This window comes from Podarcis vaucheri (assembly GCF_965113315.1).
Source record: "Podarcis vaucheri genome assembly, chromosome: 13".
NCBI lineage: Eukaryota > Metazoa > Chordata > Lepidosauria > Squamata > Lacertidae > Podarcis > Podarcis vaucheri.
Window position 1 is genome coordinate 22,401,106 of NC_138751.1, and position 19,283 is coordinate 22,420,388.

Consider the following 19,283-nt stretch of genomic DNA (forward strand, 5'->3'; position numbering starts at 1 on the left):
TAACATTTCAGGCATGTTAATTTAGGATGAGAAATGAGTCCTGCCAGATAGAGATCCATCAAGGTAATGCCATTGATTCCAATCTTTGTAACCCTACGGTAAAAGCTAAACCTCGTTCCCTGAAGAGTCAGATTTCTTGAGGGATAAGGAAACATCACATGTATTTTCTTTTTTTCTTTTATGTCTTAGTTCCTGTTAGAGAAACCACAGATAGAGAGATACTTCTGTCTCTCCGTCTCATATATACAGTAGACGCAATATAGCCAGACATATCAATTAGAACATTGCAATAATCCAACCGATACATGATAACAAAACCATGATGTTGAATATTTATCGCCGGGCAGATCATGGAGAAACAAAGGCAGCACGCTGTAACGGTTCGCCCACATGCCGTGCACTTGATAGCGGATCTCGGAGGCTTTCAACTAAGCAACAGCCTATTTGCAAAACTCAATGGGAGAGTGGCAGCAGCCACAGCAGAGCAAAAAATCAACAGCTCTACTTCCATCAGAGTACAGAAAACACCACAGAAAGCCGCAAAGCTGATGGTTGGCCAAATCTCAGTCTATGGAATGTGCTTCCCTTGGACACCAACTGTGTTTAGCGACAGGGGCCAGCTAAAAACCTGCCTGTTCTGTCAGGATTATTATTTTCATTTTTTATGTAGAAGGATGGCTGGGTGGCTGGAAAAGTGACAAATGCTCTGTTTTACTATATTCTTGATTTTCTTTTCTTTTTATTACTGATTGTTGTATGTGCACATTTAAAGCATTTACGAATCCACCATAAACATAGATCTCTAAGCAATTTGCAACAAAATAAAATACAGAATAATTTACCTCATAAATAAAACAGTTGAGTACTAAAAGTGAATGGATAAGTTAATGTTTCAGAAATGAAAATGTTTTTGCAGCACATCAAAATCCATTCAATGTTGGCATCTGTTTCACCTCCACTGGGCAGGTGTTCCGTCATGCAGGGGCTAATGCATTGAATTCTGATTATAGAGATTTAATTTTGGGAGCCAGAAACACTTCCTAAAGCTCAGCCCCTGTCAATCTCTGTGATCTAGCTAGCCTATAGGGAACGAGGTACTATGTATTTATTCTTGCAAGTCACCCTAGGATGAAGGGCGGAATACAGTGGTACCTCGGGTTACATACGCTTCAGGTTACAGACTCCGCTAACCCAGAAATAGTGCTTCAGGTTAAGAACAGAAATCTGGCTCCGGTGGTGCAGCGGCAGCAGGAGGCCCCATTAGCTAAAGTGGTGCTTCAGGTTAAGAACAGTTTCAGGTTAAGAATGGACCTCCGGAACAAATTAAGTACTTAACCCGAGGTACCAGTGTATACTCATCATGTCCCTGAAGTTCAACTGGCCTTTACCAGAGGCCAAGCTTTCATTGAGGCAGGCTCATTGTTGTGGAACTCCTTGCTAATAGAGGTTCAGCAGGAGTCATTTACCTCCTACATATAATTTCTAATCTACTAACCTCACCCTCCTGTTCCTCAACACATGGACGTATTGAAGGCTAATTGGCCCATACAATCAGCCCCATCTTTTCCAAGAGCTGTGGTTTGGATTAAGCAGCCTCTTATATCTTTCTGGCTTTGCCATTTCTCCACCTCTTATATCTTCCTGGATACCATTTCTCCACCAGGTACTGGCACATCCTCCAGGGATGCAGGAGCACAGCTGGCTGGATTCTCTGGATGGATATCTTAGGCTTCATCAGCCGGCTTCCCCACTTGGCTGCCAGACGCCACACTCGCAACCCAGCACATCAGTCAAACCAGTTTGGTGACATTGTGCCCGCCCTTCTGAGGGCTAGGTATTAAAGCATCTGCATCTTGGAGAGAAACAAGCCCTGTCACCCCAGAGGGCATCCCTCTTGCCGCGCTCTCCCACTTCGGGGAGGACTGAGTGACAGCAGATCCGAAAACAAAAGAAAAAGAAAACCAGAATCATGGCGAGACAGCAAGGGGCACCCAGATTCGGCACCGCAGGAGTTCTGCTACTGATTTTGGCTGCCTTGATGATTCAAAGAGGGATCTGCAAGCAGTGGCATTATGGATATAATTCTTGTGAAAATGACCAGCAGATAATACCCGACAGAGGTAAGCGTTAGAAGCTCCCATTGCATTCATTTAGGCCACCTTTATTTCAACAATTTATATACTGCTTAAACAGCAGAGAACAAGCTCAACAAATGAAAGAAAGATTAAAACAAATCGGGTAATAACTATCAGATCAGAAATGCCTTAAAATGCTCTATGGGGAAGGATCATAGCTCAGTGGTGGAGCACTTGCCTTGGGAGCAGAAGGTCCCGGGTTCAATCCCCCACATCTCCAGGTGGGGTTGGCAGAGACCGCCTGCCTGAAATCCTGGATAGCTGCTGCCAGTCAGTGTAAACAGTACTGAGCTAGATGGATCAATGGTCTGACTTGGTATAAGGTACTTTCCTATTTGCCTATGCTTTCTGAAATATAAGAAAGTATTCAGTAGGTGCCAGAAGTTTAACAGGGAGGGTCCCCCTGTCTGATCCCATTTGGAAGAGAGTTCCACCAAAGATTGTGGGATCGAGACACCTAAGAGTGGGTCTAGGATCCAGGATTCCTGAATCCTTTCACCAGTCCTGGGGGGAAAAGTAGTACTTCGGGTGTGGTGAATTTGGGAGGCAAAACACCTAAGGCTTCTAGGGGCAAACATTCAAGATCCTTGGAAAAGTGATCCTTTAGCCAGCTTCGTTTTTATTATTCTTAATGAACAGAGTGATTAAATGATGATAAAAAATGATATTTCTGTCCTTCTAGTGCGTGGTTAGGGCCAAAGAATGAATTCTAAGCTATGATTTTTAGTACAGAACCAGTAGTTGCCAAATGATTCTGGAGTAATTAGGTTAGTGCGGCCAAGCTGTGTGTGTTTTTGTTTTTTGGGGGGGAGGGTGGCATACAGGAGAAAAGTCTCTCTTGACCCACTGTGGAAAGGCTCCTGCTTTTCCTAATTCGACTCTATGGTAGTGATACTGAGTGGGTGTGTTGATTACTTTTCTTTTTATTTATATCTCACTTTTCTATTAAAATAATAACCAAAGCACATTACAAAAAAGAATACATGTGCACGCGCACACACACATAATAAGAGAGTGCAATGATACATCATTAAAACAAAACAACAGTAGGAGACCACGGAGGAAAACATCAAGAGGCAGAAAAACTAAAATTAGACTTAACAATTAACAATAATTATACATTTAGTTTTTCTGCCTCTTGATGTTAATTGCTGCTTGAAATATTATTGCTAGACACTGGACAGATTTACTAGGGGCCACACTTCCAGCAAGTAGGTTTACTAGGAAACTCACTCATAAGCTAAGTAGCGAGAGGACAAAGCAAGGCATTCCCCCCCCCCAAACATGGTATGATTTTATTCAATATGTAAAAGATGACTTGCATTCTGAGTCCACATCCAACTTTTCAAAGTATACGGCTTCCCTGAGACAATGCAGTAAACCATTCTGTACCTCTCTCCTCTTCCACACAAACTCTCAATGCACATTGCTGTATGGGTTTGTAATGTGACTTTTTAATCTTTTAGCCTTTATCAGCCTGAGAATTCTGTAAAGATGCTCCTGACAGTATCCTCTTTTCCCTCCCCTCTCCAACCCAGTTATTCTTTTTATTGCTAGTTCCTTGTTATGTTTGCATTTATATTTGCTACTGATCTCTGTATCCTATTTTGAAACAAAGTGCCTCCTTGAGATATGCAAATCTGTAAAAATATGTTTGTTTTATATTTTTTTATTTTTAAAACAACCAACAAAAACCATTGATATAAAAACTACAATTATATTGAGAATAGGGAAGAGTATTTTTCAATTCTCCACATTTCCACAACGGCTTTCAACATTTTAGTGCTATTTTATGCTACCATAACACACTTTTGTGTGCAATTTTGCCTAATATACACATTTTTTGCAAAGCAACTTTGCCCCATATGCATTTTGTATGCATTTCCACTAATATGTGCATTCATATGCACACCTGCATTTCTGTGCACATTACTTGGCTGGAGAACTGCATTGCAAAAAAGAAAAAAAAGAAAAAAGGAGAAAAGCTAATTTCAAAGGATGGCTGTTCTCCAGTCCATATCTTGTTTCAGAAAGTGCAAACTGGGTAGACATGCCTTTAAATGCAAACTGAATCAATTCCCGCCCATCCCATCATGAAACTAGCAAGTTACTGATTATGGAAGAATGTAATGAAAGGGATGGTAGTCATATGGTCTTTGGAAATTCCAGTGCTCGGTGAGGTGGGTGTACATGGATCGTATAACAACCCTTATAATTTCCCCCTATTTAGCATCATTCTGAAGCATTGTGGGTGATTAAAAAGGGTGGCTAGACACGGCTGCCCAGTCCTGTTTGGGTCACTGCTACTGCAGCCAGGTAAGCCCACTAACATAGGGAGTCCATCTCAAACTTTGAGCTAACCCTCGTTCCCACCCTGTGTCATCTTGCATATGGAAGGGAATTGAGACCATTGATGTCCTAACAACTGCAGTGTTGATATGTGGATGCACAGAAAGAAGAAGAGAGTGAGAAAGGGAGGTTGATACCAGAGAGCATTTCACACAGACTAAACTTCTTTGGTCACCATCTCTCTTTCTTCTACAACGCACCATTTACGGTAATATGTGGTTAAGCCTGCCTAGTGCTTCCTCCTTTGTTAGAAATGGGCAGAAAGTATGTTGCCAAGTTCTGAACTGGCCCCGGGAGCATCACTTCAGGAGCAGGCTGGATCAACACCAGCTAGCAGGTGATAATGCTTATCTCTACAGCCTGGAAAAAACAAACACCAGTTGCTGATTTCGGCATATCAAACAACTGCTTCAAGGCATAATAGCAAGCTAGGCTGGATTGGTTTCCTCATCTCCTGGCCAGTTGCCATCCTGATGTACAAATGTGAAGCTTAAGAAGGGGCCCATCCTGCTGATCCTAAAAGATGGCTGAGACGAGGAAAAGTGCTGTAGCTCAGTGGGAGACCATCCGCTTTGTGTGCAGAAGGTCCAAGATTCAACCCCTGGCCTTTTCAGGTAGGGCTGCAAATGCCCTCATTCGGAAGCTATCCTTATCAGGTTGTCCCTAGCATCTGGTGTCCAGATTTTGCTGCCACAGAACATGGAATTTCAATAATAATAATAATAATAATAATAATAATAATAATAATAATAATAATATAACAACAACAACAACAACAACAACAACTTATTATTTATACCCCGCCCATCTGGCTGGGTTTCCCCAGCCACTCTGGGCGGCTTCCAACTGAATATTAAAAACAGTACAGCATCAGACATTAAAAACTTCCCTAAAGAGGGCTGCCTTCAGTTGTCTTTTAAAAGTAAAATAGTTGTTTGTTGCTTTGACATCTGCTGGGAGGGCGTTCCACAGGGCAGGTGCCACTACCGAGAAGGCCCTCTGCCTGGTTCCCTGTAACCTTACTTCTCACAATGAGGGAACTGCCAGAAGGCCCTCGGCACTGGATGTCAGTGTCCGGGCTGAACGATGGGGGTGGAGATGCTCCTTCAGGTATACAGGACCGAGGCCGTTTAGGGCTTTAAAGGTCAGCACCAACACTTTGAACTGTGCTCGGAAACGTACTGGGAGCTAATGCAGATCTCTCAGAACCGGTGTTATGTGGTCCCGGTGGCCACTCCCAGTCACCAGTCTAGCTGCCGCATTCTGGATTAATTGCAGTTTCCGGGTCACCTTCAAAGGTAGCCCCACGTAGAGCGCGTTGCAGTAGTCCAAGCGGGAGATAACTAGAGCATGCACCACTCTGGCAAGACAGTCTGCGGGCAGGTAGGGTCTTAGCCTGCGTACCAGGTGGAGCTGGTAGACAGCTGCCCTGGACACAGAATTAACCTGTGGCTCCATGGACAGCTGTGAGTCCAAAATGACTCCCAGGCTGCGCACCTGGTCCGTCAGGGGCACAGTTACCCCATTCAGGACCAGGGAATCCCCCACATCCGCCCGCCCCCTGTCCCCCAAAAACAGTCCTTCTGTCTTGTCAGGATTCAATCTCAATCTGTTAGCTACCATCCATCCTCCAACAACCTCCAGGCACTCACACAGGACCTTCACCGCCTTCGCTGGTTCTGATTTAAAGGAGAGGTAGAGCTGGGTGTCATCTGCATACTGATGAACACCCAGCCCAAACTCCCTGATGATCTCTCCCAACAGCTTCATATAGATATTAAAAAGCATGGAGGAGAGGACGGAACCCTGAGGCACCCCATAAGTGAGAGCCCAAGGGTCTGAACACTCATCCCCCACCACCACTTTCTGGACACAGCCCAGGAGAAAGGATGACTTTAGAGCCATGACTTTAGAGCCATTGATAGGCCTATTTCTTACCCCTCAGAGCAAATGTTTGGAGTCACTGATGATGTGGCTGAGTCAGGGGTGGGTGGCACCACTTTGCAATAGTTCTGGTCCTACTTGGATGGTCATTTCCAGAGGGTGATGCTTGGTCAGTGCTCTTCAGCCAGGTGGCGCCTTCAATATGGGTTCCCTCAGGGTTCAATTTTATCCCCTGTGCTATTTAACATCTACATGAAACTGCTAAGTGGGGCTATCTGGAGTTTTGTCAGCAATATGCTGATGACACAAAGATCTACTTCTCCTTTACATCTGGAGTTATGGCAGTGGATGTGCTGGACCATTGCCTTGCTTCGGTAATGGACTGGATGAGAGCCAACGAACTGAAGCTCAATCCAGATAAGACTGAGACACTGTTAGTGGGTGGTTCCCTAGACCACGTGGGTGCCTGCTCTTGATGCATAGTTTGTGGGTACTTCTGGATCCTTTGCTGACACTTGAGGCTCAGGTGGTCTAAGTGGCCCGGAGTGACTTCCATCAACTTCAGTTGGCGGCCCAGCTGTGCCCCCATCTGGACAGGATTAGCCTAACTTCTGTTATCTATGCTCTGGTAACCTGTAGGCTAGATTACTGCAATGCGTTACACCTTGGGCTGTATAAAATGGTTCGGAAACATCAGCTGCTGAAGAATTCAGTGGCCAGATGGCTCACTGGGGCAGGGCAGTTTGAGAATATTACACCAATCCTGGCCGAATTGCACTGGCTGCCAATTAGTTTCTAGGCCCAATTAATAGTGCTGGCTTTGATGTTAAATGGCTCAGGACTGCAATACTTGAAAGACCGCTTCTCCCCATATGAGATGACCTGGACCCTGCGATCATCAGCTGAGGCTCTTCTTCATGTGCCTCCTTCATGAGAGGTCTGGAGGGTGGCAACACGAGATCAGGCCTTTTCTGGAGTGGTTCCCCATTTGTGGAGTGGTTCCCCATCTCTCCAGGGGGATTCATCTGGCGCCTTCATTATACATCTTTTGGTGTTTCTCTTCTGCCAGGCCTTGGGCTGATTAGCATTCTATGTCCTTTTAAATGTGTGTGTGTGTGTGAGAGAGGGAGGAGATTATGGATTTATTTTGTTCTGGTTTTAATATGTATTTTGTGTTTTTATTTTGTATTTTTATGCTGTGAATCAACCTGAGATCTTCAGATGAAGAGCAGTGTATAAGTAATAATAATAATAATAATAATAATAAAAATAATAAATAAATAAAAGTATTGAGACCTGCCTAGCCCTGAAATAGAGAATTTGCTACTCTTGGTGACCCTTGCTTTCATGAATTCCCAGCTGCACACATATGGGTGGAGCTATTTGGAAAAAGAAGGGTGTGTGAGGTTTCTGGGAATGTTACATTATATTCCAAAAGATTATGGGATAAGCTGTTTGAGGACTTCTTGAGTGTGCTGTGTGCCAATCTGGGTGGTGTGGCTGATTGGATTAATTATGTGTGGATTGTGTGCATATGGGGTGCGGATAATGTGTCTGTGATCCTGGTCCTGAATGATTTATGCAGTACTCTCTCTCTCTCTCTCTCGGGAAAAAAATGAGATGCTGGTACTCATATCTTGATAAAAGTGTCATGGGTGTCAAAACAATATAGTTGCCATGGGCACCAAATAAGAAGGAGAAGGAGGTGATAGTACTTTCTACTGGTGGATATCATCACCCTTTGATCTAGGACAGAATGGTTGTTGAAGAAGCTTCCAGGATAATCCTACAGCCATGAATATTTTCCTGCAAAAGTTGTAGTTTGATGAGTCTGCCACTGGAGTCCCCTAGTTTCTTTTCACAGAACTGAAGTTCCCAGGGTTTCCCCTGGGAATGACTGTCAAACCAGTTTACATATGTAGCATCAATAGGCCCACATGGAAGTGGGAGGCAGCAATAAATAAATAAATACTTGGGAATAAAATTTTCATTGTATTTATTGCTACAGTTGTCTGCAAATTATTATATGATGCAGGCTTCCTTGTTGTGAAACTCCACTGTGAAGTCTTCAAGCTAAAACATTTATGCTGAAGAAATTGATGGTTAAATAGCTAATGATGATTTCCATAATTAGATCTGATATAACTTTATTTGTTCGCTTGCTCCTCTATGGCAGGTTAAATAGCTCCGTGACCACATGATTGACAAGCTGTAATTTAATCCTGAGGTTGGGAGAGTGGTTTTTAAACATTCCATGGCATCAGTTTAATGAATTCAAAGTCTGGCACTAATTGAACTAATGAATACTGAACACCAAGCTAATTGCACTAGATACATTTGCTCTTCAACTCATCTGACATAATGGTGCCAAGGTTCAAGGGAAGATTCCACTTCCCTTGAATTTAGTTTAAATACAGTGTTTAAATAATTTGCTCCCACATAGCACATCTTATGCTTTCGTTCTTCTGTTGTCCTCCTCATGAATTTGGGTGGTATTCATATACCATACAAATAATAACAGATTTGAAGTTGGCTTTTTCTAGGCAAATCAAAGTTTAAGCTAAGCATGATTTATTCTTGGATGGGTCAAATGTCAAACTGTGATTACATTTGCACATGGTTTTGCTCTTGTCCTTGTGACCATGCCAGAGGAGGAGCAGGGGAGTGCGAAAGGGGGGATCTGGGAGCCTGAGACTCATTTGTGTAGTGCTAATCCAGGGGTAGCCTATGTTGTAGTCTCCAGAGGCTGTTGGACTACATCTCCCACAAGCCCCTGCCAGAATGGCCAATGGCCAGGGATGATGGGAGTTGCAGTCCAACCACAGCTGGACTGCCCCTGTACAAATCAATGGATAAAGGTGTATGCACATATCCACCCTCTTTCACCCCTTCTCCCCCCCCCCGCCTGAAAGAACTGCATGCTAGTGCACGCCACAGCCCAAACCTCCAAGGGATATGGCACTCCCAAGTTCTATATAACCTTCCAACCTTTCTGTTGCTTGGGAGATTTTGTTAGCAGCTTGTGGATCACCTTAGTCATCCTGTCTTTGGATGTGATTGCACACCTCACCCTTTCCCATCTTGTATCTGTGGCTTTACCATGGGTTGGGAAATCACTAATCTCACAGAACGGCACACCCTTATTTCTCCCATTGTAACAAAGCAAAAAAAAAAAAAAAAGCAAACTGGAAAACAAAAAACCTAAAGCAAGATTCAATTTGTGTTGAGAAAGATAGTTCTGGCTGACGAATGGATTAGGATGATGTGAAATCATGAATATTAAGATGGTGGGTTTTGACTCTGCATGTGTGAGATATATTAGAGCTGCTTGTCTGATTAGGAATATCCGTCAATTAATTGCATCCCTTTTAGTTTACTAATCTTAACTGAGGTTGCATATGTTGCACATCAGGAAAAATCTGCATATACTACTGAGAATCGCATACAAAACTACATTATATTCTGGGAATCTGTGCAAAACTATGTTTATTGGGCATAATTACATATAAAACTGTGTATAGTAGGATAAATTTGCACTAAAATGCTGATGAATTTTCACAAACTGTTGCAGAAATGTGGAGAGCTGAACAATGAAAAAATGAGAAACTGAAACTGACAAATTCGCAGTGCACATTCAAAACGTTATCTCAGAAGGAGTCCTGTTCAAAGCAGATCCCTGTGCCTCAGTTAGTAATGCCCAACTTAAATCTTTTTCCTAGTTTAAGGCATCCTACCTGTAATTTATTTGTCAGATTCGGCATTCGTGCAGCCTGACAGAATTTGACATGGAAGTTTGACCTGGTGGTTATGGGCAAAGTGCACAGATCTTTCTTGGGCCTGACCGCGGGTTAGCAGCCAAACCTAACAAATGCATATTCTTGCTAGTTAGCATGAGAAGGGGCTAAGTCCATGGAGCTGTATGGCTGATAGGCAGGTACTCAGACAATAGAAATGCAATTGGTAGAGAGGGCTCAGTGTAGGGTTGGCATATTTCAAAAGGTGAAAATCCAGACACAAAGGTTTTTGTCCTTTTTTCAGCAAAGTTGTTGAACTTTTCTTTTTGATTTTTAAAAAAGTTTTTGGTAAAATCTCAACAAAAAATATATTTTTGAGCTAATTTTCAAATGAAAATCACCAACATCTACACTACTGACATGGGCTGCCATATGTCGGAATTTCCTGGACATTTCAGTGATTTTCACCCGGATGCTGCTTAAGGGGGCTAAATACCAGCTATGTCTGGAAAATTCTGGATGTATGGCAACCCTAGCTCCGTGCATATAGTATTTTGCCTATATAGTTTTTACTGCTACTATTTCTGTGAACCGAAACTGAGAAACTGTAAACTGTCCTGGTGGTAGAGGGAGTAAAGCACATAGACTCTCCTACCTGAATCCTTGGCTTCCTTTCCAATGTAAAACAAAATACATTATACCAGACAATCAATGGTGATTACATGTTATAATAAATTGATTAGGATTGATTACATTTTTGGTTATGTCAGACACAGGTGATCAGTTAACATATATCATAATTTTTTAAAAAAGCAATTATATTTGATTTGGAATGAATTAGATTGTGTGCATTTCTTGTAATCAGAAAGTACCACAATGGTTGGATGTAACTGGGATATATATTTAGAGAGAAAATACTATACTGAAAATGAAAGGTTTTCTAGCACTGGATTCTTTTTAGCTTGAAAGGTATACAATTGATAGGCATATTTCAGATCCCTAATGGTAATCAGGTAAGTGGAGAGGATGATCTTCAAACCAGCTATTGTTTCAGGAATTCGAAGAAGAAACTTCCAGGCAAAGATTTGCAATTCAAATTTATTGTGATGTCAACAGACTTGCTGTGTGCTCCCTGACAGGGTGGACTAATTCAGGGTGACTAATTCAGGAAACACGGCCCTGCATCTCAGTTGTCCTCATTTGCCCTCAGTGATGTCAGTGCATAGCTAAATCTGTTTAGCTATGTAATTGTGCTGCGCCTCAGTCAACCCAAATTTAATATCTTATATACTGCTTGATATAACAAAAACTCTAAGTGGTTCACACAAGCTGCAATAATAAAACTGCAAGCAAAAACAAGTCAGTACACAATATCAAAATGCAATAAATATCCAGTAAAGCATTGAGCAAAATGTTAAAACAAAAACACTGAAATTGCAAGTGCACTATTACCGTGATTTGGAGAAAAGACATGGTGGACCACATCCCTGAAGCATCTCTGACAGTGAAGGAAAAACTGGGCAAGATGGACAAAACGTCTTCTGTCAAGGCAACTTCATGTGCTCCTTTCATTACATCATTAAATGATATTAATTTGATATCTACAAACTTAAGGAGTGCCCCCTTTCTTTTAGTAGGAAACACTTCCCATGAAACACTGTGCAGTTCAGTTATTAGATCAGCTGTGCTCTCCTCCAACAGTGCATTGGCTGATGCCATTCACATTCAGTTGACATCTTATTGGCCAGCATCTTGTGTTCCCACTGCTTGCCCTTGCCTGAGAGCTGCAAGATGGAGATCATGTCTCCTCCTGTCCATTTCACACCAAGGCTTAGGTACAAGGTTTAAGCACGGTGCCTGGGGAGGTGGGAGAGATTTAAAAAAGCAGTCTCAGCATCAGGAGCTGGGGAGGATATTTGGGGCAATCCAATCCCCCCCCAATTATTTTCTTCTTCTTGGAATAAAAGTCCTGTGATTACTTCTGGTTTTTGATTGTGTATCTTTAGCTTTAAGCCCTGGGTCACAGTTGTCCCTGTTGATTCCTCCTTTTTCTGTTGCAGGTTATCATATGACCCGTTCCCATTGGGGTAAGTTTTTATCATCAGACTTTTTAACCTTTTACTCTGGGTTCTGGGGATAAGCAACCTGTGGCCTTCCAGATGTTGCTGGTGTGGGCAATGGTCAGGTATAATGGGAATTGGAAGGCAACAGATTGTCCGTCCATGTCTTGTACATTCCAGGGGACCCCACTAAGCAACACAATATGGACATCCACATCCTGCTTCTCTACTACAGATGTACCTTAGATCCTGGGTTTAGAGGTCACCTATGACAAGGCTAAAAGTGCAAATCTTTCTAGTGGGATGCAACAAATTCCCTATGAGCACAGGCAACCCAGGACTCAGCTATACAGCTGCAAATAAAATGTTTTAAGTGTGCTGTAAAGTGCATTATACAAATGTGACAGTAGATGGTGATGGTGAGCTATGGCAAATTCAATATATTTTTCAAAACGTTAAAAAAAGCATTTCCCCTTTTTTAAAAAAATATGTGTCTAGATTACACCACCATTACTTCTTAAAAGTTGTTTTAGCATGGAATTTGGTCTCCGTAGTTGGGGTATATGGTTTCAATGCCTTTCATCTCTTGATATAAGGCAGCTTCCTATGTTCAAAACATGGGAGAGGTCTTGGTCTCCCCTTTGTTGTTCCCACAAAGGTTGTCTCTTCAGTTAGGACAACATCAGTCCCTCACACCTGTTAAATTTGAAGTTTGATGCAAAATTCAGAATGCTGAGAATCCTGTAGTGTCTTTAAAAACAAGCTTACGAGGTCTCGTGGCTGAAACAAAATGAATCTGAAAATGAAACATAGTAAGGTGACGCAGTTCAGTGCTCTGTGTTATCCTTTCCCCCTCTTTGTGCCTAGCAGAAATAGAATAAGACTGCAATCCCTTTACACACTTGCCTGTGTTTAAGCCCTCTTGTCAGTGGAACTTACTTTCCAGTTCATAGGCTGCGCCGCATATTAGACACAAGATGTAGACATGTGCCAAATCTACTTCCTTTGCAAAATGCATTGTCTAGACTTTGGAAAAAAATGGAAATAAAACCAGTATCCCTCCACAAATTTTCCATTCCCCACTCCCCCATGAGTGATTTTAAACCTCTGGTCACACAAGAAGGCATCCATTGAAAATATCACCATTCCAATCTCTGAAAGGCTTTCAGTATCATCACCAGCACTTGAATTAGGCTCAGAAACAAACTGGAACCCAGTGCCATTGCCTTAGCAAGAGAAGCACATGTACCCAGCAGGTGGGCCCCTATTAACAGTTGGCCCACTGCATTCTAGACCTTTTGGAGTTCTTGGAACTTTTCAAAGGCAACCCCAAATAGAGCACAACAGTAATCTAGGAGTGATGCAACTAAGGCCTCAGATGATCAGTCAGAGAACAGGATTCTGGGCCAGATTTGGCCTTTTGTCAGATCCAGCAGGGCTGCTCTCCTGTTCTTAAGGAGTGTGTTGACTTAGCCAGATGTGCAGTGTGCCGAACAGATTGCTCCCAGTGTTGAGTTTAACCCCACCCATCTCTTTCTTTTCCTAGTATGTGGGCGACCAATCACCCTGAATAGAAATGTTGGGGGTGAGGACTCTGTGGAAGGTGAATGGCCATGGCAGGTCAGTGTGAAGAAGATGGGCAAGCATATCTGTGGAGGGGCTTTGATAACCCATGATTGGATTGTGACCGCAGCACATTGCTTCCCACCGTGAGTAACCCAGAAATGGCTCTTTTCCTCCCACCTGCAGTCCACTGAGCCCAAGACTCTTTACAAGTCAGGTGGGAGACTATCCTATAAATGCACCCCCCCAATGAAAATGCCCTGTTCTCTGTGTCATCCATGTCACCTCAGATGTTGTGGGAACTATAAGAAAAGCCCAGAAGATATAGGCTGTTTTCAATATATAGTTAGGTTCGCCTGAAGATGTGTCATCCTTTGGATATCCTGGCCCAAGCCCTGCAGGTCTCTGTGTTAGACTACAGTCTTGGGGGTAATGCAGATTATGTCCAAGGCAAAGAATCCAGTTGTCTATAGACTACAACCCTGGTCATCTATCTTTCAAAAATAATCTCTGCTGAATTTCTCTCCTGACCATTGTAATTCCCCGCTCAGCATTCCTATTCCTTGGAAACCAGGTTGCATATTTTAATTTATACATCCACTGCATTTCTGTTTCTAAAAATAAACTGAAGGCAAAGATTATGAGGCAGCTTCATATTGTTTTAATGTTTCACAGTATGTTAAAGCTTATAAGGTTCTGCAAATTCTGCTTTCCAGACCCAGGCTTAAGAATAAAGTATTAAAGTTCAGCACCAGTTATCTTGATTAGTTTGCAAAAGAGCTGAGATATAGACACATGTTTCTATTAAAGTGCCTTAACAAAAGGTATTTTCAGGGCTTTTTCCCCCAGCTGGAACTCATCGCAAATCAGTTCCAGCACCTCTCAGGTGGGTGCCATTGCCATTCTAAGAGACTGAGGGAGGTGTTCATGATTAGTTCCAGCACCTCTTTTCTGAGAAACATAGCACTGGGTATCTTAATGAACTTCCCAAGGACATAAAATTAACAAGGAGCTCTGATCCAATCTGTTAGCTCAACTGCTGCAAGGCTTATTTTAATTAGCTGAAATAATTGTTTGGCAAGATGATTTGTTTTGATCTGGTAAACTTTGCTCTTGGCAAGCTTCCTAGCTGTAAGATACTTCAGATAAAGTGTACCCAGAACAAAGGCAGAATGGGAAATCAGAATCAGAATGCCCATGGGACCATCTCAGGCTTAAAGTGCAGGTTTGCCCAATGTGTCCCTCCTTTTTGTTGTTGTTGCAAATTTGAGATAGTCTGAATGCTTCCCTGGGTCTAATAGCATCCCAAAGCCTCCTGATCCCAGCCAAGTAAATTGTATGCAATGGTGACAATGTTCCTCATAGCAATTTTTCATCCATCCCCTTGCAGAGAAGGTGATCTCTCCCAATACTCTGTGCTGCTAGGGGCCAACAAACTGGAGAATTCCTGGCCCCACAAACAGTCCATAGGAGTTGGAGACATAATCAGGAATCCCCGCTATGCAGGGGAGGCCACAAGCGGAGACATCGCCTTGGTGAGGCTGATCTTCCCAGTGAGATTCACCAATTACATCAGCCCAATCTGTGTACCTGCACCTAACGTGGACTTTCCTGCAGGCATGATGTGCTGGGTCACTGGCTGGGGAGATATCAGTGAAGGACGTGAGTACTGGGAGAGGGGGAAATGTTAGAACTGGACAAGGTTTCCTTTCTTGTCCAGGAAAATGCAAACTAATAATGATGCACCCTTACTGCTCTAAAAAGCCTGTTTCTAAGATCCGTGCCCCAACTTTCCTTTCCCTTGTAATGGGATTTGCTGAGAAGACGTATGAATGCTTTGAAAAAATACTGTGATCAGTGGTTAGCAGTCATGATGGCTGTATGCTAATTCTGGGATCAGAGGGAGAAGGCTGCTGCCCTTGTGTCTTGCTTGTAGGCATCTGATTGGCTAGTGGGGGAAGCAGAGTGCTGGAGGGAAAAAGCTGAAGCTCAGTGCTAGAGCAGATGCTTTGCGCTCCAGCATCTCCAATATATTACAAACGCCCAGCCTGCTTGAAGAAAATTAGGAACTTGACTTACATGTGGAGCCTGGTAAGTATGCTAGAAGTAAAGGTTGGTCTTGCATGTTACCCAACAATTGGAAACTAGTAAAAACTTTGTTCCAGCTGATTGCATCTATACCCTAAAGGTATACTTGACTGACCTTCTTGCACATCTGTTTACGGTGTGCCTTCCAACTCACAAATGGATTGTGCAAGTGGTAAATGAAATATAATAAAATGATAACCGTGTCTCCATGTTTCTGCTTCACTATCCCATGTTCTTCACTTCAGAGGATCTGCCTTCTCCAAAGAAGCTCCAGAAGCTTCAGGTGCCCATAATAGATCTTCAGACCTGCAGACGGCTCTATAGTATTGACATGGGACCAAACCTGCCCCAGAAACCCATCCAGGACGACATGATGTGTGCCGGGTATGCTGAGGGTATGAAGGACACGTGTAAGGTGAGGGATTTCTCTCATCAAGACCTGCCTTCAGTTCCACATGGATAAGGTCCTTCCTGTCTCACTTGCTATCCAATTCTATTATTCTTTAAGACATTTGATATTCAGCCTCGCCATTGAAAAGAGACTGCATGAGATGGCATACATTAACTGTCCAGGGGTCCTTTACCTTTTCCCTTGTGGGTCCTGCTTGTGGGCTTTCCTGGGGCATCTGATTGGCCCCTGTAAGAACAGAATGCTGGAGTAGATGGGCCTTTGGCCTGATCCAACAGGGCTCTTCTCATGTTCTCATCCCCTCCCCACAAAAAACTATGCATTCCCAAACATCTTCTCCACCCTCAACACATGCTTCTTTGTAAAATGCATTTTGCTTTAGTTTCGAAGCTGAGAGCTGCACTGTTGGGAAGTATGAGAAGGTTTCCCCACCTCCTAACAACCATGCCACACTGAATCACAAATGCATCTAACACCCATCTTTGTGTTGGCCTAGGGTGATTCTGGTGGCCCACTGATGTGCAAGATAAACCAGGAATGGCTCTTGGCTGGTATTGTCAGCTGGGGAGAAGGCTGTGCTGAGAAGAACCGCCCTGGCGTGTACATCCGCCTTACTGCATACCACGACTGGATTCACAGGATTATCCCCAATTTGGAATTTGTTGAACCTAGGAGGGGTTACAACACCAGGATCAGGAATCAAGGCATTTCTGGAGCTGTTGGGAGGGGACAGGCCTTCATAACTGCCCTGCTCCAGGTTTTGGTGTGGACCCTTATTCATATCTTGCCATAGGATCTGTGGGAAAAAGAAGTTACAAGTGGTCAAGTGCTGCGGGGTTATCTCTCATCTCATCTTTCTCCCATTTCTTGGTCACTCCTAACTTCATCTGCCCAGGATTCTAATAACTACTATCCACTTGGCCGTGAGCAGCACTTGCACAGGGAGATACAAATGCAGTAAGCGCATGGATGCCTCTGCAGACATAGAGATGGTTTGGTGCTTCCTTCTCAACAGTGGGATGCAACACCCTTTTTCATGACCTCTACTAGCCACTGTCTCCTTTCTTGCCACAAAACTTTTACATATGTATGCTGCAATCAGAAATCATGGGTAGCTGGGACGGGGGGGGGGGGAATCATCATGGAATCATCATGTGCCTGTTGGGTGATGCCTTAAGGCAGGGGTGCCCAAACTTTTTTCAAAGAGGGCCAGATTTGATGAAGGCCTGCGAAATGGAATTTGGACATGCCTGCCTTAAGGGACAGAGTTGGACCTCTGAGGCAAATTAATTGAGGCTCAAACTACAGAAAGCACTCAGCTGTCTGATTCCCCCACTTGTTGTTGTTTTTTTTTAAGGCAAAACAGCTTTGTAAACTGTCTTAAACTTTTCATGACACTGAAAATCAGCTACCTGAGGTAGCTGCCTGATTCATGGTAAATGCCAATTCCTACCTCTGATACTGAACTTGCTTTTTACTGGATCAAAGTTGAAAAGCAAAGTAATCAATGTATTTGATACATTCAAATTTCTAAAGATTAGCATTATCTTCACCTCTCCTTCCCCTGCCCAGGTCAGTGTATCACAATATGCATTAAAAAAAAAAAGTTTCAACTTTAGGATGCTAGTGTTATGACTATTTTAAAAGTCCATATTTCAGTCTAATACAAAACTGTCTGTTTGGAATACGTATGCTTGAAACAGGTTTGTGTAAGAGTTGCTTCAAGGAATCCTTACCTTTACTCCCTCTTTATCTATTTCTATCTACCCACATCACTTTATGTTTTCAAGTATACCTGAAATACAAAATTATAGTGATTTTATGACAATTTCATTGTCATGGCAACCTGGGAGTTGCAGTTTGGGAATAATGGTCTGTTAGGCAGTGTTTCCTCACAGAACTGCAATTCTCAGGAGGAAAGAATAACTTTCAAAGTAATTAAAAACTGTGATGTAGATGTGCCCTTAATTAATCACATGCACTATTCCTCAGCTGGCCATGACACTAAGCAGCAGCCATTATCCTGTCTTCTATGGGTTTAACTATTTTCCATTACACCAACCAAATTATTAGCAATCATTTAGTGGGTTTCAGGGAAAATTGAAGATGAGGCATGGACACCCTGATGGTGACTGGCACCACAGTACTAGGGCAAGGGAGATCTAAGTCGTCCCTTCACAACTGTGATTTGGTAAATATAATCTCCCATACAGTAGTTAGCATTAAGGAAAAAAACCACTCCCATTGACAGCAGTACTTCGCCCCCTCTAATGTTATCTGCTGGACTGGGCAAGGGAATATTTTTGCTGAGACCAGAGTTGGGGAGGGATGACTTAACCCTCCCCTCCCTCACATGCTGCAGTGGTGATTACAGCTGGCTTGACCCCGCAGCCAGGTATTTAATTAAAAGAAATTCATGACATCATAGCTAATCACATTGCTAGCACAATGTGTAGTTAGGGGCCTTACATTTTGCTTCCTTTATGGAGTCCAGAGCCAGATGCCCTGAAACTTTAGCTCTCAAAATATGCTCAAGAATCTTGTAAATGAATGAAAAGTGGAAAAAATTAAAGGGGCGGTAAAGTGAACAAAATGAGGGGTGGGAAAATTAAAGGGGGAGTGTTTAAAGTGTTGGCCACTGGAGTGTATGGTTTGTGTGACTTGCAAAACGTCACATATTAATAAAATACTTTGCTTAATAAAATCCTTTGTTGGTGTTCAAAGGCTCTTTAATGGTGTATTAAAGTAGCTGGAATAAACAGCAGCACTGATGAAAGATTAAAGCAGAAGGGGAAAATAATGTAATGCACATTGGATGAAAACAGCCAAGAAAAACAGTCAGATGTCACTTATCAGCTTTCAGTATATCTCTTTTCTGCCCAAGGTGGAGCAATTAATATAAGCTATGAACACCTTTCAGTAGCTGTACGAGGTGAAATAATGTTAACATGTTGTTTCAACAAGTGGGCGGAACGAAACCCAGGTGCCATGGCTGCCAAATCTATGCAACAAGGGCAGAGCAGGAGCAGAAAGACATACTGTTCTGAAAAACACACCAGAG

General features: G+C 42.8%; 1 protein-coding gene and 1 long non-coding RNA gene across 2 annotated transcripts; one reads left to right on the plus strand and one right to left on the minus strand.

The window, feature by feature from the left end:
* Positions 1-1,755: 1,755 nt before the first annotated feature.
* LOC309516694 (serine protease 27-like) lies at positions 1,756-18,926 on the plus strand. Its single transcript, XM_082195484.1, has 6 exons — positions 1,756-2,120; positions 12,163-12,189; positions 13,709-13,871; positions 15,116-15,387; positions 16,059-16,228; positions 16,719-18,926. The coding sequence occupies exons 1-6, from the start codon at positions 1,970-1,972 to the stop codon at positions 17,013-17,015; spliced, it is 1,080 nt and encodes a 359-aa protein (XP_082051610.1). The 5' UTR covers positions 1,756-1,969; the 3' UTR covers positions 17,016-18,926.
* LOC309516695 lies at positions 12,648-13,187 on the minus strand. Its single transcript, XR_014212988.1, has 2 exons — positions 13,102-13,187; positions 12,648-12,958 (listed from the first exon to the last, which is right to left on the minus strand). It is a non-coding gene; the product is annotated as an uncharacterized lncRNA (long non-coding RNA).
* Positions 18,927-19,283: the final 357 nt, after the last annotated feature.

Excerpts from the sequence above, each read along its gene's own strand:
- LOC309516694 (XM_082195484.1), top strand. The coding sequence starts at position 1,970 with ATGGCGAGACAGCAAGGGGCACCCAGATTCGGCACCGCAGGAGTTCTG. Across the intron at positions 12,190-13,708 it reads TATGACCCGTTCCCATTGGG|TATGTGGGCGACCAATCACC; the intron begins GTAAGTTTTTAT and ends TTCTTTTCCTAG. Across the intron at positions 13,872-15,115 it reads GCAGCACATTGCTTCCCACC|AGAAGGTGATCTCTCCCAAT; the intron begins GTGAGTAACCCA and ends ATCCCCTTGCAG.